The sequence below is a fragment of the Fragaria vesca genome, linkage group LG6 (assembly GCF_000184155.1).
Source record: "Fragaria vesca subsp. vesca linkage group LG6, FraVesHawaii_1.0, whole genome shotgun sequence".
NCBI lineage: Eukaryota > Viridiplantae > Streptophyta > Magnoliopsida > Rosales > Rosaceae > Fragaria > Fragaria vesca.
The window spans coordinates 22,079,831-22,103,729 of record NC_020496.1 but is presented as its reverse complement, the minus strand read 5'-3'; the positions used below and the strand labels follow the sequence as shown (position 1 = coordinate 22,103,729).

General features: G+C 43.3%; 1 protein-coding gene across 1 annotated transcript; it reads left to right on the top strand.

Moving 5' to 3' along the window:
• Nucleotides 1–4,785: 4,785 nt before the first annotated feature.
• LOC101298810 ((-)-alpha-pinene synthase-like) lies at nt 4,786–7,499 on the top strand. The gene is made up of 7 exons (XM_004303490.1): nt 4,786–5,039; nt 5,133–5,406; nt 5,493–5,862; nt 5,948–6,166; nt 6,278–6,416; nt 6,649–6,897; nt 6,982–7,499. The coding sequence occupies exons 1-7, from the start codon at nt 4,914–4,916 to the stop codon at nt 7,273–7,275; spliced, it is 1,671 nt and encodes a 556-aa protein (XP_004303538.1). The 5' UTR covers nt 4,786–4,913; the 3' UTR covers nt 7,276–7,499.
• The last annotated feature ends 16,400 nt before the right edge of the window (nt 7,500–23,899 follow it).

Here is a 23,899-nt window from a genome sequence, read left to right as displayed (position 1 = left end):
ATATATATATATATATATATATATATATCATATCCTCTTAACTTAACTAAAAAATGAATAACTGAATAATCGAGTTTGGGTTTCTTCTGCAAAAACTCGATCAATAGTCATTCCCACCAGACAAGTTTCTTATTGTAATACAACTTAAACTACAATATTACCCTAGAGGAAGATAATTACTTGTGGTTACCAATTTCTCAGAAAAAAAAGAAAGTATTTTCTCTATCAATCTCTAAACTATTGCCTATCAGTTATAATTGTAGTTTCACGATTAAAGGGAACTCCGGGAAGCCATCGATTCAGAAGTACTAAACCATAAACTTCTCAAGAAGCAGGGCTTACATGTTTGATCTCTCCTTTTTCCATAGAGCAGACCTACTAGTCTAAAAAACTAAAGTTACAAAAACAAAAGCATTCTTCAGCCCTAGCTGGTAGGGTTCTAAGTTTGCATCTCTTCATTCATGCAAATGAAAAGAAAACTAGTATAAACATACTTGTTTATTTGATAAATATCTCTTATTAGGCATAAATGTATCACTACCAGGACAAGCACTTTCTGTTAGCTTAATTCGTCGGCTAAGATCTTACCCGACGAGCCTTCGTCGGCTATAGTTTCGTCGGGAAATAGGCTTCGGCGATGATTTTAGCTGACGAAACTAGAAAATGTCGTCGGCTATTGTCCCAGTATTTAGCCGACGACATAAGACGTCGTCGACCATAGTCTGAGATTTTAGCCGACGAAACATTTAAGATATTCGTCGGCTAAAGTATGTAATAAAAAATTAAAAAATTAAAAATAACTATAGCCGACGAAATATAGTCTGTTTCGTCAGCTTTAGAAGTGTTTAGCCGACGAAACATGCCATAATTCGTTGGCTAAACCTTATAAAAAAATTAAAAATACTATAGCCGACGAATAAACCTTTAAATATCGTCGGCTAAAGTTGCTGGTTTTTGAAAAAAAAACTGCAGAAACTTTCGGCCACCTCCAATCACCACCAAAATTTGACAGAATCTTCCTCTTAACATTTCGAACAACTTTCTAGAAGAAGTCGAAGCCCAATTCTAAGCCTAAACAGGTCAATTGAATCAAAATATAAAAATCCCCAATTTTAAACCCTAAAAACTTCAAATCTTCGATTCTCCTCACACACACCGAATCGTGCTACCAAATTCTAGGGGAATGTAGTACTAATCAAACTCAACTTATCCATATATAGAACTCAACAAATGGTGACCTGAGGAAGGAGAAATTCGATCGACACCGAATCCGAACCGGCGGAGTTTTGGAGCTCGATTTATCCTTCACGGCGGCGCCACTCGATGCAGCACCTGTCCAGCAATGAAGTAGAGACGACGGCGAAGCTTTTGGGACAAGTGTGGCGGTCTCCGGGGGCTTGACGGCGGAGCTAGGCTGAGAAGAAAATCATAAACTTTTTCTGATTTTCTGACTTCTTACCATCCACCTCCGGTAAAACTCCTATATAAAAAACTTTACCCGACGAATTTTTTTATTTTCGTCGGCTAAACTCTTTTGAAAATTTTGGTTGACCGCCAAAATTTTTTTGACAATAGCCGACGAAATCATATATTTTCGTCGGTTTAAGTCCTTTGAAAATGTTGAAAATTTTCCCCCAAATTTGGTTTGCCGCCAAATTTTTTTCGACTTTAGCCAACGACTTTTCATATATTTTCGTCGGCTAAAGTCCTTTGCAAATTTTACCGCCAAAAAAATTTTGACCTTAGACGACTTTTTTAATATCTCGTCGGCTAAAGTCTATAAATTCACTAAAACGCTCATATCTCCCTATATATTACGTAGTTTGGTCAAACCTTCCACACGAAAAACTTTCACGTAGATGAGACGCAACCGCTTATATAAAAATTTTGAGACATTTACCTTCCGACGATAGGGCTCCCCATATGGAATAATAATGGTAAATAGGGTTGACCGCTACTATCGGCACCGAGACGTTACCCAATTTACGTGATTTTTGAACCATAGTCGTATTTCACCATTTTGAACACATCTTATTTCACGAGATTTTTGATAATTTTGCTTCCTATGTAGAGTTGGTTCACAAAATTGTATAACCTACTAAACAAGTTATACAACATTAGTAGACACGTTATGATTTCGATGACTAAAATTTACAAACCAAAATTTGACCTTCAGATATGATCATTATGACGAAAGATGTCTGTGGTAAAAAATTCAACTGGATTCGACAACGTTAAGGGCTCGATCGAAACGGTCAACCCTAATCCATTGTCACTTATCACACGAAAACGCTCATATCTCTCTCTACATTACATAGTTTGGTCAAACCTTCCACATAAAAAACTCTCATGTAGATGAGACGCAATGGCCTATATAAAAATTTTGAGACATTTACCTTCCGACGATAGGGCTCCCCATAGGGAATAATAACGGTAAATAGGGTTGACCGCTACTATTGGCACCGAGACGTTACCTAGTTTACGTGATTTTTGAACCATAGCCGTATTTCACCATTCTGAAGACATCTTATTTCACAAGATTTTTGATAATTTTGCTTCCTATGTAGAGTTGGTTCACAAAGAAGTTATATAATATTAGTAGACACGTTGTGATTCCGATGACTAAAATTCACAAACCAAAATTTGACCGTCAGATATGATCATTATGACAAAATATGTCTATGGTAAAAAATTCAACAGGATTCGACAACGTTAAGGGCTCGATCGAAACAGTCAACTTTAATCGGAAATAAGAAAACTGCATTTTGCAGCCCTAAACGGACTCAAATGGCCAAAAAGGCCCATCTTTCATAGCAAAGCAATGAGTTTGACTCGTAGGGCTGTTACGCTTCCGGAAAGGTATTACAATAGTCAATTGGACACCGAATGTCAAATCTGCAGCATACCGGGTTTCGATTGTTCTACATCAGAGACGTTACCCGATTTATGTGATTTTTGAACCATAGCTGTATTTCGCCATTCTGAACACATCTTATTTCACGAGATTTTTGTTAATTTTGCTTCTATGTAGAGTTGGTTCACAAAGTTGTGTATTTGTTTAAAACCTATTAAGCAAGTTATACAACATTTTATTGTTTTTCTTTTAGCCGACGAGTAAAAACTTTGGCCGACGAAAAAAAAATTTCGTCGGCTAAATTATAGTATAGCCGACGAAAAAATTTCTTTAGCCGACGAAAAAAAAATTCGTCGGCCTGGTTTTTTTATTTTCGTCGGCTAAAGCCTTTCTTCTGATAGTGTATGTCTATTTTGGTAATTTAAAATACTCATAAGAGATGTTATTATAGGTGTATAAAAAAAGGGTGTGTATTTAGTATTTAGACGTGTGTGAATAAAATTTCTCTATATATATGCATGCAAAGCAAAGACGTACCTACACATGAGTTACGGTGGGCTATAGCCCACCCCAAATTTTAAGAAAATATTGTTTTGTTGCATATTTATAATTAAAAAAAGTTAAATTATGAAAACCAGCCCATCCCAAATTTCTTTATGTAATTGAACTTAGTCCATATGATTTTTTTTTTCTAGATTACATATATATTGTTTATTTTATTAAAAGCAGTTGCTCTTTTTAGTATATTTTAGGTCAATTTTCTTCTCTTTATTTCTTTTTCTTTGTTGTTGTATACGTCTCCATTCTCTTCTGCCAAAGCAGCCAAGTCCCAAGCCAAGTGCCAAGCTTTCTCTCTTTAATCTGCATGTATGATTTTTAGTTATACCGGTCATCCTCTTGGAGGGTCTTGTACGTGTCATATGACCTAGTTCTCAAATCTCAATTGATTAATGCCTTGATCAAATTTAGTCCCAATATCCCATCATCTCAAATCTCAATTGATTAATGCATTGATAGTCTCAATATCTCATCATCCCATCGCACTGTATTTCTATTGATATTCTAATTCTAATCTCAATTGTTTGCTTACTAATTCTAAGCCAAGTGCCGAGTTTTCTCTCTTTAATCTGCAGGTATGATTCTTAGTTATACCGGTCATCCTCTTGGAGGGTCTTGTACGTGTCATATGACCTATTTCTTAAATCTCAATTGATTAATGCCTTAATCAAATTTAGTCCAAATATCCCATCATCTCAAATCTCAATTGATTAATGCCTTGATAGTCTCAATATCTCATCATCCCATCGCACTGTATTTCTATTGATATTCTAATTCTAATCTCAATTGCTTGCTTACTTTATTGTAGATGACTAATGCTAATAATGTGTGTATATATAGATATGTAGTTGTAATAGTACCAACATTTGATTCATAGTTATTAGATTGTGTTTTTCCGTCCAGTTAGGTTTAAGGATTATATACTCGTTTACTGTATTGTTAGAGCGGTGATTGTGTGCTTAGTTAATAGATTTTGTTTTTATTCAAGAGCGTAGGGTTCAATTTGAGTATGTATGTTCTTTTATCTTTAACTTTTATTATCGAATTTCTATAAAATGTTATAATATTAATTTCTTAATGAGTAGTTAATTACGTGATTATTTGATATTTTTTAATCTAAAATGTGATATATAAAATATAGAAGAAAAAAATTTAAAACTTTAAAAAAATTTTAAATTCTTTTAGCCCACCCAAACCTAAAATCCTAGGTCCGCCGTTGATGCAAAGTACAAATAGAAACATGTCTTTCTCAGTCATGAATCATGTCATCATGATATTGATAGATGATGTCGTACGTTTAGCAATAAAGGGCTGTTCTGCGGTTAAAATATAAACATCTTCCGATCTTATTATTTACAACAACAAAAAATCTTCCAAACTCAATTATCAGCATCTGTATCAGATCTGCATGGAGTCCCCTATAAATATATGATCATAGCAGCAATATACTTCATACTTGAAGAAAAAGCTATAGCTAGTCCACAAGTGCAGAAAGTTAATCATGCCTGTCCAAGCTACTCCAGCAGCTGAATCCCAGATCATCTCTAAGCCGGAAGTTGTTCGGCGCACAGCAAATTTTAAACCTAGCGTTTGGGGAGATCGGTTTGCTAACTATGCCGAAGACATTGTATGTATTGGCTAGGGTTTATTGCTATAACATATAAACATATACACAATACACACACACATTTTGCTGATCATTTGCTTGTTATAATTGCAGATAACTCAAACTCAAATGCAAGAACAAGTTGAGGAGCTGAAACAAGTAGTGAGGAAGGAAGTATTCACTAATGCTGCTGATGATTCTTCACATCAACTGAAGCTAATTGATGAAATCCAGCGCCTCGGTGTGGCTTACCATTTCGAAAGCGAAATAGATCAAGCCCTGGAACGTATACATGAGACATATCAAGATATTCATGATGGTGGTGATCTGTACAATGTTGCTCTTCGTTTTCGGCTACTCAGGCGACATGGATATAATGTTTCCTGCGGTGGGTTAAGCAGTCAAGATTTCTATATTTCATCTCTTACATATATGTCTATTAATTTTAAACCATATATGTACTTTATTACGCAGATGTATTCAACAAGTTCAAAGATACTAATGGTGACTACAAGAAAAGCTTGGTCACTGATCTTTCTGGTATGCTGAGCTTTTATGAGGCGGCCCATCTGAGGGTGCATGGAGAAAAATTACTTGAAGAGGCTCTGGTTTTTACCACCACTCATCTCCAGTCAGCAAGTGCAAAAAGCTCTTTGCTGAAAACACAAATAACTGAAGCCGTAGAGAGACCTCTACTAAAAACTATGGAGAGGTTAGGTGCTCGGCGTTACATGTCAATATATCAAGATGAAGCTTCATACAGTGAAAATTTACTGAAACTTGCAAAATTAGATTTTAATGTTGTTCAGTGTTTACACAAAAAGGAACTCAGTGACATTCTAAGGTAAATTAAGCCATCGATCTTATAGTTAATTAGTATATACATATACAAGATAAGTTATAACCTAATATTGTTCTAAATATACTAGATGGTACAAGGAACTGGACTTTGCAAGGAGGATGCCTTTTGCTCGAGATAGGATCGTGGAGTTGTTCTTTTGGATAGCAGGAATATATTTCGAACCTGAATACGTCTTTGGGAGACACATTCTGACTAAACTGATTGAGATAACAACAGTAATGGATGATATGTATGATGCATTCGGTACATTCGAAGAACTCGTCATCTTGACTGAAGCAATTGACAGGTCTGAAATAACAGTTGCCTTATCATTTACTACTGAATCAATTTTGGCATAATATTCATGCTTACAATTATAAGCTAAGATGAATATGGATAAATTTTGAACAACTTTCAGGTGGGATGCAAGTTGCATGGATCAACTGCCAGACTATATGCAACCATTTTATATAACACTTCTGGATGTTATCGATGAAGTTGAAGAGGAGCTGACAAAGCAAGGAAGATCTTACCGAATTCACTACGCAAAAGAAATTGTACGCCAAAGCATGAAAATTACCCCTTAATTCTGCTCCCAATATTTATAGTATGGGAGATTTTACAGTGCATTAATTAACCAATGCACAAAACTAGAACAAATCCATGTCGTGATAGACTAATTTCACGCAAGATTAGTCTACCATTACATGCATGGAGTACAAGTAGTTTTTCATTCGCTTTTTAACATATAGATGAACAATGAATCGATATATATATTTCTCCATGCAGATGAAGAATCAAGCCAGGCTCTACTTCGCTGAGGCCAGATGGTTCCACGAAGGATGCACCCCAAAAATGGATGGGTATATGCGAGTTGCGGCATCTTCTGTCGGTAACACCATGCTTTCCGTCGTGTCTTTAGTAGGCATGGGAGACATTATAACAAAATTTGAATTCGAGTGGCTGACCAATGAGCCTAAAATCCTTAGAGCTTCGAATACCATATTTAGGCTTATGGATGACATTGCTGGGTACAAGGTATTCCTACGTTGAATCAGAGCTGCATTTGAATGCTGTAGTAATTTGTTTTTGGAACTAATATTATCTGATTTGGTCTTGCAGTTTGAGAAAGAGAGAGGGCATGTTGCTTCTAGTATTGATTGCTACATGAATGAATACGGGGTTTCAGAGCAAGAGACAATTGATATCTTCAACAAACGAATTGTGGATTCGTGGAAGGATATAAACGAAGAGTTTCTGAGACCCACTGCTGCTCCAGTCCCTGTGCTTAATCGTGTTCTTAACCTAACCCGAGTGGTTGATCTGCTTTACAAAAGGGGAGATGCCTTCACGCATGTCGGAAAACTGATGAAAGATTGTATTGCTGCAATGTTTATTGATCCAGTGCCACTCTGAACTCATCGGATCAGTCATCACATTCAGTCTCCTGATGCTAGCGTTTGCTTTTTATTTGAATGTATTCTTGAATAAGACGATGCACCTCGATCAATTTGTGCTTCAGTGTTTCACGTACTGATGAGTCCTATCCTTTCTAGAAGAGGAACATCAATGTTGGTTTGCTAATAAAGCTTTATTGTTTGAATGTCGGGTTGATAATTCTTAACTAATTATGTTGTCTACTTTGTACTTTCAAACTCAATCTCAATACAGAATTTATAGTGTACGAACATATATATGATATGTTTCAAGCTCAACTTAACACACACGACTATTGCTTGGAAGTGCAATAGTATTTACGGATCGAGCAGGCATTTCCACACAAAAGCCTTTGTTTTTCTTCTTGGTAGTCTCTTGAAGCGCCACACTGAAAGCACCGCACCTATTACATACCGGTAGTGATATGATGAAAGCTCAGGTTACCCTAGTGTCACGCCCCGCCAAATCAACGAGGAGTTTCCTTGAGCATTTTGATGCAAGCATGACTCAAGAAAGGTTTTGGAGAGCATATGAGCATTCTAGAAGCATCCGGAATATTATGGAAGGTCTTGGAAGCTTCCGAAAGGATCGGGAAGCATTCGGACAACTCTAGAACTTTCTAGAACCTTAGGGAGTCTCTAGGACACTTCGGAACTCTTTAGGACACTCCGGAACTCTCTAGAACCCTAGAGAGGCTAAAGACTCAAGGCTACTCCGGAAGTCTCTAGAGTACTCAAGGCAACACTTAGAGTTGTATATAAAACTCTAGAAACCTCTATACTTGTAAATGTCCTAGACTTATCTAGAACCTTAGGATGATGCCTATAAATAGGAAGGCACCCCTCCCATTTGAGGCATAGAGAGTTGGATAACATTCAAGCTCACTTGTAAAGCTTTGTAAAGTTCTCTTAAGCTTAATACAAGTTATCTCTTTCAAAGATCTTCTCCCTTCATTCGGGTGTTCTAGCCAAAGTGTTTGCGTGATTAAGGCTGACTTAGCATAAGGGAAGTGCTAAGGCCGCACGAGTAGCTTAGGAAAAAGGAAGCTCGTGACAGTTGGTATCAGAGCAGAAGTTCAATTGGAACCTCGCTCGACACAATGGTAAAGTCCGGCGCTACCAAAGGTGTATCAGGATCCAACCCTTCCGAGGAAGTTACGCAAAAGAGATGTCGCGAAGAGCAAGTCGACCCTGACGTTCCAAGGTGAGAACGGTCTAAGGACATGATCTCTGCTTTCAACTCACGTCTAACTCAAGTGGAGGAGGACGTGAGTGGCATGGAGGCCCAGGTGGATGATCTAGGCCAACGAGTAGAAGGCCTAGAGGCGGAGGATGTTGCCATTCAACTGCGATCAAGGGCATGGTGGCCCAACTAGAGGAGTCCTTGCGGGGCGAGATGGCGAAGATTCACGAGGAGTTCATGGGAGAACTCGCCAAAATGCGTCAAGTCCACGAGAAGGAGTTGAATGGCACGCTTGCACGCATTGCACGCATGGAGGAGATGCATGGGGACTTGGTCCTATGCAAGCGCGCATTGGCTACGGGAGCCGGCACCAGCGGTATTGTGGAGGCTAAGCGCATCGAGGTGCCAAAGCCTAAGAGTTTCGGGGGCTCGCTCAACGCTCGTGAAGTGGATAACTTCTTGTGGGGGCTAGACCAATACTTTGGAGCCGTAGGCATCACCGAGGAGGATGCCAAGATTAGAACCGCGGCTCTCTACCTCACCGATACCGCCATGTTATGGTGGAGGAGAAGGTGAGGAGATGTCGAAAAAGGTACGTGCACCATGACTACCTTTGATGACTTCACTAGAGAATTAAAGAGACAATTTTATCCCGAGAATGCCGAGGACGAGGCAAGAGCCTGTTTGCGAAGGCTCAAGCACTCGGGGCCTATTCGAGAGTACATCAAAGATTTCACAAATTTGGTGCTCGAGATCCCCGACTTGTCCGACAAGGACGCACTCTTCAATTTTATGGATGGTCTCCAACCATGGGCCAAGACCGAGCTACGTCGACATGGGGTACAAGACCTTGCTACCGCCATAGCCACGGCCGAAAGCCTAATTGACTACACTAGTCAAAGAGAGACCACCACTAAGCCGAAGGAGAAGAAGAGTAACAATGCCAAAGGTGGGGGAGACAAGAGCCAACGCAAAGACGAGCCCCGTCAAGACAACTATGCGGCAAGAAGCAAAGACAAAGGCAAGCAAAAAGACGTGAGGAGTTCAAAGCCCAACAACAACAAGTGCTTCCTTTGTGATGGGCCGCATTGGGCTAGAGATTGTTCGCAAAAGAGGGCACTAAGTGCACTCTTAGGGAGTCATCAAGGTGAAGCCGAGGGCGACGAAGGTGTAAGCATTGGGTCGATGCAATTACTCAACATAATTCGATCAACACCCAAAGTCCAAGCCAAAGGCCTACTCTTCGTCGACTTGACAATTGGAGGGAAGCCAACGTCCACAATGCTCGATAAGGGGGCAACCCACAATTTCATCTCAATCGAAGAAGCCCAAAGGCTAGGGCTACGAGGGAGTGATGGAGGGGGCTCCATCAAGGCGGTTAACTCACCCACTCGACCAATTCAAGGTATGATTCGAGGAGTCAAGACTACCGTGGGGGCATGGTGTGGAGACTTGGACTTCTCGATTGTTCCAATGGATGACTACAAAGTCGTCCTAGGGTTGGAATTCTATGATCAAGTCAACGCCATACCGGTGCCGTTCGCCAATAGCATGTGCATCATAGATGGCGACAAGGCGTGCGTCGTGCCGACAAAGAGAGGCGTCAAACAAGACTTGAATGTGTTGTCGGCACTACAATTCAAGAAGGGCGTCAAGAGGGAAGAGGAGAGCTACCTAGCCATCCTCAAGGAGTACGATGATGAGGAGTCGAGGCCACAAGACGACGTGCCCAAGGAGGTAGCCAAAGTGCTTGAATTGAAGAGTTCAAGGATGTGTCCCCATCCGAGCTACCCAAGAGACTACCACCAAGGAGGGAAGTCGACCATGCAATTGAGTTGGAGCCGGGAACAAAGCCACCCGCCATGGGCGCATACCGCATGGCACCACCCGAGTTGGCGGAGCTAAGGAGGCAATTGAAGGAGCTATTGGACGTGGGATTCATTAGACCTTCAAAAGCACCCTTTGGTGCCCCGGTCTTGTTTCAAAAGAAGAAGGATTGTTCTCTTCGCATGTGCATCGACTATAGGGCGCTCAACAAGGTTACGGTGAAGAACAAGTACCCCATCCCTCTCATTGCCGACTTGTTTGATCAATTGGGGCATGCACGCTACTTCACGAAGTTGGATCTTCGATCGGGGTATTACCAAGTGCGCATAGCCGAGGGTGATGAACCAAAGACCGCGTGCATCACAAGGTATGGTTCTTACGAGTTCTTGGTTATGCCCTTTGGTCTAACAAATGCACCGGCGACGTTTTGCACCTTGATGAATAAGATATTCCACCCTTATCTTGATCGGTCTATGGTCGTCTACTTAGACGACATTGTGGTGTATAGCCAAACCTTGGAGGAGCACGTAGAACACTTGAGGGAAATGTTCAAGGTGCTAAAGGAAAATGAGCTATACATCAAGAGGGGGAAGTGCTCTTTTGCGAAGAACGAGGTGTTGTTCTTAGGGCATAAGATCAAGGATGGCCAACTCATGATGGAGGATTGCAAGGTGCATGTCATCCAAGAATGGGAGCCACCCACGAAGGTACATGAGCTAAGATCTTTTCTTAGGTTAGTGAATTACTACCGCCTTTTTATCAAAGGATATTCGGCGAGGGCCGCTCCACTAATCGACCTTCTCAAGAAAAACAAGGCATGGGAGTGGACGACAAAGTGTCAAGAAGCCTTTGAAGACTTGAAGAAGGCGATATGCGAGGAGCCCGTGTTAAGCCTACCCGATCACACCAAGCCATACGAGTTACACACCGATGCTTCCGACTTTGCCATTGGGGGCGTGCTTATGCAAGAGGAACATCCGGTCGCCTATGAGAGTCGAAAGCTTAACGACACGAAACGTCGCTACACAGTACAAGAGAAGGAAATGACGGCAATCATCCATTGCCTTAGAGTGTGACGACATTACTTGCTTGGGACGAAGTTCGTGATCATGACCGACAACGTGGCGACAAGTTACTTTCAAACACAAAAGAAGCTAAGTCCGAAGCAAGCTCGATGGCAAAACTTCTTGGCGGAGTTTGATTATGTCATGGAGTACAAGCCAAGAAGGGTGAACGTGGTAGCCGACGCACTAAGCCGGAAGGCGGAGTTTGCAAGCATATCTCAAGTCACTAGCCCACTGTTAAGCAAGATCAAGAAAGGACTCAAGGCGGATCCACAAGCACAAAGCGTCATCGCCTTGATCAAGGAAGGTAAGATGCGGAGGTTTTGGCTAGAAGAAGACCTTCTCTATACCAAGGGCCGCCGCATCTATGTACCGAAGTGGGGTAACTTGAGAAGGGAGCTCATTAAGGAATGTCATGATTCCTTATGGGCCGACCATCCGAGAGTAAGGCGCACACTTGCCTTGTTGAAGTCCACCTACTATTGGCCAAGGATACGCGATGGGGTCGAAGAGTATGTGAGGACATGTCTTGTGTGCCAACAAGACAAGGTTGTCCAACAACAGCCGGGGGGCTTGCTTGATCCCTTACCCATTCCCGAGGGACCATGGGAGAGTGTCTCTATGGACTTCATTACTTGCTTGCCAAAGTCCGAGGGGTTTGGGAGCATTATCGTGGTGGTGGACCGATTTAGCAAGTATGCCACCTTTATGGCCGCACCAGCCGATTGCACAGCGGAGGAGACAGCAAGACTATTCCTTCGCGATGTGGTGAAGCATTGGGGAGTTCCAAAGAACATTGTGAGCGACCGAGACCCACGCTTCACGGGAAGGTTTTGGACGGAGCTTTTCAAGATGCTTGGGACGGACTTAAGCTTTTCAACAAGCTTCCATCCACAAAGCGATGGGCAAACGGAGCGCGTCAATGCTCTCTTAGAGTTATACTTGCGGCACTACGTGAGTGCCAATCAAAAGGATTGGGCCAAGCTTCTTGACGTGGCGCAGTTTTCATATAACTTGCAACAAAGCGAAGCCACCAACAAGAGTCCTTTTGAGATCGTGTTGGGACGGCAGCCGACTACACCCTTGTCCCTTGCCACTCGCTACGAGGGGAAGAGTCCCACCGCGTTCAAGTTCGCCAAGTCATGGCACGAGCAAACGGAGTTAGCTCGCTCGGCGTTGCACAAGACTGCCTCAAGGATGAAGAAGTGGGAGGACAAGAAGAGGAGGCACGTGGAGTTCAAGGAAGGAGACCTTGTACTCATGAAACTCTTGCCACAACAATTCAAGTCATTTCGAAAGGTGCACAAAGGCTTGATACGTAAGTATGAGGGGCCGTTTGAAGTGATCAAACGCATTGGCAAGGTTTCATACAAACTTCATCTCCCGCCCAAGTTGAAGATACATTCGGTCTTCCACGTAAGCATGTTGAAGACTTACAATGGAGACGAGGAAGACCCATCAAGGGGAGTTTCACATCGGGCACCAACAGCGGTTGTCACTTCTTTCGACAAAGAAGTAGATCATGAGATACTTGCGGACCGAGTCATTCGTCGTCGAGGTGTGCCAAGTTATAAAGAGTATCTCATCAAGTGGAGAGGTTTGCCCGATACAGAAGCCAGCTGGGAGTCCGAGGATATACTTTGGCAATTCAAAGACAAGATCCAGCGCTACAATGAAGGCGCGATGAGGACATCGCGTGCTTAGGTGGGGGAGAATGTCACGCCCTGCCAAATCAACGAGTTTCCTTGAGCATTTTGATGCAAGCATGGCTCAAGGAAGGTTTTGGAGAGCATATGAGCATTCTAGAAGCATCCGGAATATTATGGAAGGTCTTGGAAGCTTCCGGAAGGATCGGGAAGCATTCGAACAACTTTAGAACTCTCTAGAACTCTCTAGAACCTTAGAGAGTCTCTAGGACACTCCGGAACTCTCTAGAACCCTAGAGAGGCTAAAGGCTCAAGGCTACTCCGGAAGTCTCTAGAATACTCAAGGCAACACTTAGAGTTGTATATAAAACTCTAGAAACCTCTATACTTGTAAATGTCCTAGAATTATCTAGAACCTTAGGATGATGCCTATAAATAGGAAGGCACCCCTCCCATTTGAGGCATAAAGAGTTGGATAACATTCAAGCTCACTTGTAAAGCTTAAGAGCTTTGTAAAGTTCTCTTAAGCTTAATACAAGTTCTCTCTTTCAAAGATCTTCTCCCTTCATTCAGGTGTTCTAGCCAAAGTGTTTGCGTGATTAAGGCTGACTTAGCATAAGGGAAGTGCTAAGGCCGCACGAGTAGCTTAGGAAAAAGGAAGCTCGTGACACTAGGCACAATTTAGCAGCCTGCTTAGGAACACGAGCGTAGCAAGTAGCAACTATTAGCATAACTAGCTTAGCAAAGTCTCACATAAAATGATAACAATATATAGAATAATCCAATTCAAATAATTTGAGAGCCAACGACTCCAGATCCATATCAAGGACATGCGTGGTCGATTTAATCGTTATCATCAATATCATCATCAGATCCGTATCGTAGCTAGGATACTTCAAATGTTTTATTCACATTTATTGCTAGGTTCCATTACATGCAATCCATGTGGTACTCTGATCAAATAATTTACACCATGAGGGCCAATGAGTGATCAATTCATTTCAATGAGGGCCAATGACGGATCAAATAATGTACTCGATGACTCATCAAATCAAATTGTTTATGCAAGATCCCGTAGATCTGGAAGGAGCTTTGACATAATCTCTTCTTTTTCAATTGCCGTTGACTGGATACCTGCAAGAGGAGATTGACCGGGACTTTCTGGTCTTTCTCTCTCCGATGATTAAATCAGTTATGTTGGTAGGTATAATACTTAATGCTAGGAGATTTTCTTACCGTTTTGGTTGACTTCAGCATTGTATTTATAGCCCCGCGTTGACTTATGTCTTGCATGTTATTCGATGTGGAACAAATATACTACTGAGGTCTGCATTTGGCCTTCTGTGGAATGCCTCCCTCCCGGCCCAGACTGATGTGGCCTCCAGTACGAGGCTTGTTCGATCTACCTCATGCTGGGCTTCACAGCATCGTGGGCTAATGAAGGTATTTATTGACTACCGATTACAAGTCCCCCCAAGTTCCCGTTCAAGACACGTCTTGAGTGGGGACTTGAAGAAATGGACCGCGATGCTACACTCTCAACCTAGTCCCCCTAAGTTCGTACTTAGGACTTGTTTGAACGGGTTGCTGCTGAAATGGAAGGTAGCGAGCTTTTCCATAGTGTTCTTGCTCGAGCGCAGGGTATTATCCCCGCGTGGGTTATCAGGCCACTGTTCTCCGTATGAAGGGAATGATATAAACTACCCAACTCCATGTCTCCGGGAGCTGTACAGGGGGCTTACGGTTCTCATGGTTTCAGTTGTAGTCCATGCTTCCCGGTGGTACGTTTCCGGGGTGTTATGCATGACTTAAGTTTGTGCACATGCCTCCCGTTGGTTCTTGCTCGAGTATAAGAATATCAACAGTTGTATGTCTTCCCGTTAGTTCTTATCTGGGAATCGTGATAAGGAATTGCCTGTGGTTTTCCTCTTGGTGGTAACTTACGCGGCCCAGTAATGACATGCAATCGTTGCACGCTTCCTCCCGATGATGTTAATCCGGGATTGTTATTATATTTTTTTTATAGCCCGATTTGCAAAGGTCTACCGGTCTCGGAGAGTTGAATACGGGATCACGTGCATTGGCTTTAGGGTTGGTGGTGGTCTGTCAGAACACTAATTGCATGCTCGACAGGTGTCACTGTGCTGGGGAACGAAGGGACGTGCATTTAATGCACGTCGTTTCATTCTTCTCTTATTCGAGAAGCTACCGCTTAGTGGGACACGTGGCGCGATCTTACGGTGGAGCTCGACGGCTCCGATTACCTCGTTTGCCGTAAATGCTTATTTAATGCACCGGGGCAACCGAGGCGACTTTTCCCCGTTTCGTATATATGCCTCAGTCCCCCCGGTCTCTTCTTCCGCATCTCTGTTTCATTCCTCTTCTGTTCCCTCTGTTTTCTCTTTCGTTTTCTTCACTGTCCGCATTTGTTCTTCGTTGTCTACTCCTTTTCTTCGCTTTCTTCTGTTCATTTCGTGTTCTCTATTTCGGAGTGCTTTTCAAGGTCTGTAGAGAGAAAGAGAAGCTTTTCTTTGTTCTATCGTCGGTTTTCTGCAATTGCAAGGTACGTTGCGATCCCTGCTCCGGCGAGACTCCGACCTTCACTATCTGGTGAGCACTGCCCCTCCTTGCTTTTCATATTTTGTAGTGTTGGTTTAGATTGTGGGCAGATCGTGGGTTGTTTGTTTTGGTTCAAACCTAGGTATTTTTCTGGTTTCTGGGTTTCATGTTCGTGTGAGTTAAGGTCGCGCACGAGTTTTGCATCTTCTCGTTGATGGCAGCATGTCTAGATAAAACTGAGGTCTTAGGTTTTTGTTTTAGGGTAAATGGATCCTAGGGCAACTGGTGCTAGTGGCTCCAGCTCCTCTCAGCGGTCTCTCGCTGATGACGATGAGAGGATGGAAAGATATTTGCAGCGGCCTTCCCGCAACGTTCCTGCTCGGGCTTCTTCTCCAGCGGAGTCTTCTCACTCGAGTCTTGAGCACACTGATGTTCCCGCTCAAGATAGCGGCGAGGGGATAGTTTTTGAAGCTATACCTATCACCCGGACCCTATACCGATTGGAGGATGGTAGGGTCTGTGATGAGCCGGCGTGTAGCTTCACGCCCGAGGAGATCAAACGTTTCAGAGAGGACTGGGACATTCCTTCAGACCTCCCACTACGCAGATTACGTCTCGGAGAGCTCGCCTGCGCTCCTCAAGACAACTTCATCGTAGTACATGACAATATGTTTAGGAACGGGTTCTCGGTGCCTCTTCCTCAATACGTACAATACATGCTGAGCATGCTGCAATTGGCTCCCTGGCAAGTACCTCCAAATCAATGGCGCTAGCTACTGGGACTTGGATGTTTGTACTTTCTGTCTAACATGGGGTGGCCCACGATTAACGAGTTTTGCGCCCTGTACCGGTTGTCATATTTGAAGAAGGCCGGGAGCTCCGGTTACGTAAACTTTACCGCCCGGGACTACGAGTCAATCGTCACTGATCTCCCGTCTTCCATAAACAAAAAGTGGCGCGCGAATGTTGTTTTGGTGGGCGGTTTGTGGCAGCGAAAGACCAAACGGCATACCGTCCCTAACTATTTCAGGGCCATTGGAGATCAGAACTACTCGCTGACAGCGATCGAACGGGAGCGTATCGCCCGGGTTTTTGCAGCGTTGCCTACCGAGGAGGATCGCAGCTCGTACCACCTTACTCGGTGGGCTGTGTTGGTACACTGCGAGATGGGTAGACTGCCCGGTGGGTTCCATACCTTGATCGTGTTGTTTCTGTAGTGTTTCCTTGTTTTATTTTAGATACCCTGTCGAATCAATACTTATGGACTTTTCTTAGACTTTTCTTGCAGGAAAAATCCCTCTACGTGTTCCGCGTCCTAATCACCCGTTGGATATGGATAAGGACCATGATCTTCTTGAGAAGCTGCTGTCAAAGGGGGAGGCTGCCTCTTAGACGGAGGTGGACCTGGACAAGCAGTCCGTGCATGTCATGGAGACACCTAAATTGTTGGAAGTCTCGGATTCTACCTACGGGACAACGGCTCCGCCGCCGCAACCTCCTCCCGGAGGATCCCAGGTGGCTATGAATCTGGGCGAGAAGAAGAAGCGTCACCACCACCACTCGAAGAAGAAAGGCCAGGCTGTTTTGGATTCCCAGGTGACCTACACCAGGAAGGATGTCTCAAGGGATCTTGCCCCGAACCCGAAGAAACATAAGGCGACGTCCGGGGGTTTAACTCCCTCATTGTCATTGCTTGCTCCTCCCCTTCCTACCATCACGAAGACCCCAATCAGGCAGGTCCTTGATGAATACGGATGCGCCGACGAGAAATTTGTGCGCGCGATGATACGGGACCTAAAGGGTTTGATCTCGACCGGGTGAGGTTTAAGGAAGGCTCTCCCGCTGAATCTCAACAGATTGCCCGGGAGCATCTCATGAAGGTTAGTGCTCGGCTTTTTTTTTTCGCTTGTTGCTCCTGTTGTTACTTCTGCTTAACATCGTGTTTTTCTTGCAGGCTCTCTTCGCGGTGCATTCTATTGATACCAACGAGGACACTCCTGAACTCAAGGAGCAAGTGGCCAAGCTGAACGGTCACGTAAGCTATCTGCAGACCGAGAAAGGGTCTTTGGAGAGGGAAAAGAATGCACTGGCTGAAAAATTGGCCATGATGCAACTACACGTCCAGGAGGTGGAGGGCAAAGCCAACCGGGTTTCGGAGCTTGAAGCAGAGGTCGAGTCTCTGCGCCTGGTGGTCGAGAAGCTTCGAGCAGGAGCCGCTGCGTTGGAGAGTAAGCTCAGAGAGAAAGAGTCCGACCTCGCGGAGACTGAGCGTCTCGTTCCCTCGCTTTGCGACCAGGCTGTAGCAGAGTATAAGGAATCCCAAGAGCTGAAGGATCTTTTGAAAGCTGCCCTAGAAGTTCACAGAGTGGAGTAAGCATGGATACCTTGACAAGCCCCGGATGATGGCTGACCTACTTGCTGTAAAGGCAAAAGCTAAAGCCCAGGATTCCCATACTGCCTTCGCCGAGGGACCTCCCGAGGCTAACGTAGAGACTGTCGGAGATGACGAGGTATCCGAGAGTGAAGATGATGAGCTCGGCGTCCCGGCCGAGAAGGACCAGGTTTAGGACCTGCATGTTTACATCATAGGACTGACTTTTTGGATTTTACTCTGGATCTCATTTTTTGAACTAGCCTCGAGCCTACTCCCGATGATGTAAATTTTGTCCTGTGATCCGGTTGATGTATAATATTTATTTGCTGTTTCCCGTTGGTTTTTTTTTAATGCCTCTCGACGGGGGCTTGCTTACTTGTTTCCCGCTGGTGAGTCTAGTTTTACTCCCCGTGATACAAATTTCATCGACAAATTTAACTAGCTGAAATTAACTTCTTCATTTCTGTATTAGTTGTTGTACAAAAGAAAATGAAGGCATCCTCCCGGGTTGACGAACTAACCCGGTGGGCATAATTTACAATTCCCAAAGCCAATGCTTCCGACTATACTGGGTAAAACCTAAGGTGTTTGGTATTCCACGGGTGCCCGGTGATTATTCCATCACGGTCCCTTAGATAAAATGTTGCTGGTCCGACTTCTTCCATTATCTCGTAAGGTCCCTCCCATGTTGGATCAAGGGCCATTGGTTGGGTCATCACCCGCTTCATCATCCAGTCTCCCAGGCCCAAGGATCGGGGCCTGACCTTACTGTCATAATGCCTGGCAACTCGTTGCTTGTACACTTGGTTATGCAGATCGGCCCTGTCTCTCTTCTCCTCGATGAGATCCAAGTTCAGCTAGAGGCCTTTTGCATTGGTGTCCTCATTGTAGCCTTCGACACTTCCCGATGGCACTGTCAGTTCAATTGGGATGACAGCCTCCGTGCCAAAGGCAAGGCTGAAGGGAGTTTCTCCCGTTGACTTCGTCGTTGTTGTTCGGATGGCCTATAGTGTTTCCGGGACCCTCTGTGCCCATAACCCTTTGGCATCGTCTAACTTTTTCTTTAGCAGTTTCTTGATGATTTTGTTAACCGCCTCCACTTGCCCGTTGGTTTTTGGGTGAGCTACCGATGCGAACAACATTCGTGTTCCCATGCCCTTGGTGAATTCTATGAGTTTCGGGTTATTGAATTGTGTACCGTTATCTATTACGATTGTTTCTGGGATACCGAACCTACAGTAGATATTCTTCATGAGGAAGTTTTTTACATTCTCGGTGGTTATCCAACTTAGTGGCTCCGCTTCAACCCACTTGGTGTAGTAATCTACAGCCACTACGACGTACTTATATTGTCCGGGAGCTGTTGGGAGCTTCCCGATCAAATCCAAACCCTATTACGCGAACGGCTATGGAGACATCAAGATCGAGAGAGCGATGGATGGGGAATGGATTTTGTTAGCGTGCTGGTGGCATTTGTGGCACTCGCTGACATTTGATGTAACTCCCCGATTTGCACCTCATCAAATCGAGCACATTACAATGCCGCGTTCTCTTAGAACCTAAGCTAGGGCCCATCACTCAAGCCCTAAGAACCCGCAATGCATTTTAATTAAACTAACTAAAGCTTTTATAAATTGAAAATCAAAGTTGAAGTCGGAAGCGTTACATAAATGAGGTGTAAAACATTATAATAAAACAGATTTACTTCCTTTGAATCAAGCTATAAAGCATAAAGCAAAACTAATGCGAAATAACTACTCCAGTAAAACATAGCCAAGATCAACTAAAACATATCTCCTTGATAGTACGAGTAACACTGCCAAGAAAATAGAATAAAGTGGTTGACAAAACAAACAACTTCGACAAGGTTTCCAAATAAAACACAAGGGAATGTATCGAATAATCAGGATACAAAATGGAAACCTTACGTACGATAACAAATTCAAAAAGACATTTAACTTTAACCAAATATGCACACCCAACTCAACCCAGCTCAATCCCGTTCTTGTGCACAGAACCTGCATCCAAAACTGTTGTAGGGGTGAGCTTTCGTCCTCGCTGCTCAATAAGACTCAACCAACTAGGTTTAGAAACTATTTAATTTATTGGCCAGTATGTGAAAACAAATATAAATATAAATCATGATCAAAGTATAAGTTTCATTTAGAAAAATATCTGCGCGCCCAGAATACACAAACCTAATGACCGGTCCTCTTATGCCAACTACAACCTTACCACAATTAATATCGTCCATACCGGCAAGGTGTAGCAAGAGTGTCCATTTACGCCATACCGCCTAGGAGCGACGCCACATCTCAAAGGATGTCAGATGTCCTCCAGTCCGTACAGCCCCTCCAGAGGTTTAGGGGATCGAAACCCAAGGAAGTCACTATGCCCCGCTCACTCTCAAGTCATCACACAATATCGAAAACATTGAAAACAAGCATGGCAATAGAAATATTAAATCTTCATAATAAACCAATCACAGCCATGCGATCATTTTTCATATATAATATACGAAAAACCACTAGCCAAGAAGAGTCTAGAATCTCCTACCTGGTATTCCTGGAGTTCGAATCTTTACTCCACAATGCTAGGCAAACACCACCACACTCGAAAACTCGAGTACCGGAGCTCTGTCCGACAAATTCAAATATTAGCTTCTTAGTCCTCAATTAAATAACTCTTTGAGAACATATAATCGCTTATAATTTTGACAAATAGCCCTTCATTTTCAACATATTCATATATACCAGGTGATCAAATCTTTATTTCTAGCTCAGTTGAGCTTCAGACCCCAAATTGGTATCATATGCAATTGTTGATATTTAATTCGGTTCATGCTGGAAATATATAAACTGATTCCAATCAAATCACTCATACATGTGCAGTAACTTTCGTTTCCATACTTTTCATCTATATCATGGTTTGAACCAAACCAAACACACCTAACAAATATTACCAAGTTCATTCTAATTGCTCATGTGATCACTTTATCAAGCATGTACTCACGGTGGATGATGATTATTCCTATTTCCTTTATGTTAAGATATATATAACCCTTAATCAACAAGCTCACATTTAAATTGATAACCAAGGTTCCCTTTAATTAAATTTCAATTCCCAAAATACCATTCAATGACATATCCATCCAAAATATTCACGTCATGCAATTCAAAGGATTGAATATCAACCACAATCTCGAAAGAAACTCCTCAAAGCTTCCATACACAAATCCTTGTCTTACCTTAATAAAAACATATGAGAGAGGCTCCTCTTTGGCAGACAAAGTAGCTCCTCTAATAGAAGATACGGTGAACTCGCCCACCTCCACTTTTTAATGATAGAACTTAATTCAACTGAAAGTTCTCAGTCAACTCCTTTCCTTCTGTTGCGATATTAGAACACAAACATCAATACTCTTTTCTATTTTTATCAAATAAAAACACCAATCATCACTGCCCCAAGTTCAAAGTACATAACCGAACTCTTAGAGAAAGACTCTTACCCATGTTTGGTTCCTTCTCTGTTGATTCACTCAGTCCAACTCTCTGCAGCCTTCCCACATCTGACTTCTTAGAGAATCATCATCTTCCTTCTCTACCCAATTAGCTCATCTCCTAGTTTGGATTCGGTTTTCCGTTACCAAATTGTCAACAAACAATCAGAAGTTCAGAAAGCAATCTCTCCCAAAATAAAATTCCGAAATAGATGGGTTCTCAGGTTTTACCTTACAACGACAAGAGAAAGATGATAAAGAGCTTGCTTATCGATTTCCACTACTCGGACTCAACGTCTATGGGACATAGCCGAACAACCCAAACTCCATCCCAAACTCCTTCTCTGTTGTATCCTTGAACTGAAGATTAACATCCCACCATGAATATTGAGCAGCTTTGTCTTCTTGAACATGATCAGAGAGACAGAGAGAGAAAGAAAGAGAGTGATCAAGATCGAGAGTGTTCGTGAGAGAGGGAGAGAATATGAGAGAAGGTTCTAGTTCTTCTTATCAATTTCTTCATTTTATTTGCCTTATGTGTGAAATCACATTGTTGCCCTCAACTTAACTCTTAGCACATTTTGTGACCCAAAGTGGATTGGGCTGTTCCAAGCTCACTTCGAAAATAAAAACCTTTGAGCCTAAACAGAATCGAGTGTTTTATGTCCACAACAGAAATTGTTTACTAAAAGTTATCGGAACATTATTTTCATATAGCCATAACTTTACGGGGTCTCACATTTGATCCGCCATCTTCCCTATGTTTGACCAGAAGTACCCCGTTCTTAGTGCTTTGAAAGACAGGATCTTGATCCAGAGTGATTGCCTCAAACTCCTTCGTGGATGTCCCGTAGGATTGTCTCTCCCTCCTCTACTGATACACACTTCAGGTTGGGGAAGCAATAACCCCTGCGGTACAACTTTCCATCTATCAACGTGTATCTCGCACACCTTAATTGTAACTTTCTTGCCTGTCGCCTATTCTCTGGGCGGACCTCCTCCTTCAGGAACTCGATGATATGGTCCATCCACGCGGGCTCCCTAGGACCAACAGTGATGGCGAATATCTTAGAGATCGTTTTGCTGATGCTAGGCCTATCTAGGATCTCGACTTTGACCTTCTTGCGCCCTTTTTGACGGGTGCAGTGGCAAGTCTTGCCAACGTGTCAGCGTTACTGTTTTCCTTCCGGGGGATCTGATTGATCGTTGCAGATTCAAACCTGCTCAGGAGAGCCTTTGCCAATGTCTGATAGGAGTTCAGATGCGGTTCCTTGGCCTCAAAGGTGCCGTTGACCTGGTTCACCACTAATTGCGAGTCGCTGAACACCTACACACTCTTGACCCCTATCTCTTGTGCCAGCTACAGTCCCCCGATCAATGCTTCGTACTCAGCCACGTTGTTGGATGTGGAGAATTTGAACTCCAGGGCATACTTGTACTTGAACCCGTCTGAGCTGACCAATATTATTCCAGCCCCACTCTTATCTTTAGTTACAGAGCCATCCACGTACAACTTCCAACCCGGCTTAACATCTTTGGGGGCCACCGTTACCTCACTTCCAACTTCAGGATGCTCCTCGTGCTCCTTCATAGGGGTTAGTTCCGAGATGAAATCCGCAACCGCTTGCCCCTTGATGGCTGCTCTCGGCATGTAGTGTATGTCAAACTCACCCAATTCTGTCGCCCATTTGGCAAGTCTCCCGCTGGCTTCCGGCCTTTGCAAAACCTGTCGTAGAGGGCAGTTTGTGTACAAGGTGATGGAATGCGCTTGGAGGTAGTGTCGTAGCTTCCGGGCGGTTACGACGAGTGCCAGGGCCAATTTCTCAAGGTCCGAATACCTGTTCTCTGCCAAGGTGTAGCCCTTGCCTGCATAATACACCGGGAGCTCGATGGTTTCGTCTTTCCTGATCAAAGCTGAACTTACTGTTGTGTCTGACGCTGCCAAATAGAGGTATAACATTTCTCCGGGAATCGGCTTTGAAAGCATTGGTACCGATGCCAGATACCCTTTGACTTTCCTGAAAGCCTTCTGCTGCTCGGGTCCCCAATTGATTAACTTGCAGTGTTGACTCTTCAGCAGTTTGAAGAATGGCGCGCACTTGTCCGTGATTCTAGAAACAAACCTAGCGAGGGCCGCGATCTTGCCCGTTAGGCACTGCACATCTCCTGACTTTTGGGACCTCCATATCCAGTATGGCCTGGACCTTCTCTGGGTTTGCCTCGATTCCTTGCCTATTGATCACATGGCCTAGGAACTTCCATTTGACAACCCCAAATAAGCACTTGTTCGGGTTCAACCTCATACCGTACTAGAGGATAATGTCGAAGACTGCCTGCAAATCATTTACATGCTTGACCGCGGAAAGGCTCTTAACCAACATGTCATCCACGTATACTTCCATGGTTACTCCCAGCTGCTTAGCAAACATTTTGTTCATCAAGCGCTGATAGG

What these genes read in the sequence shown, in the direction of transcription:
- LOC101298810 (XM_004303490.1), top strand. Translation starts at nt 4,914, where the DNA reads ATGCCTGTCCAAGCTACTCCAGCAGCTGAATCCCAGATCATCTCTAAG. An exon ending in TGGATATAATGTTTCCTGCG is followed by an intron (nt 5,407 to 5,492) that starts GTGGGTTAAGCA and finishes TTTATTACGCAG; the next exon opens with ATGTATTCAACAAGTTCAAA. An exon ending in TTGACTGAAGCAATTGACAG is followed by an intron (nt 6,167 to 6,277) that starts GTCTGAAATAAC and finishes AACAACTTTCAG; the next exon opens with GTGGGATGCAAGTTGCATGG.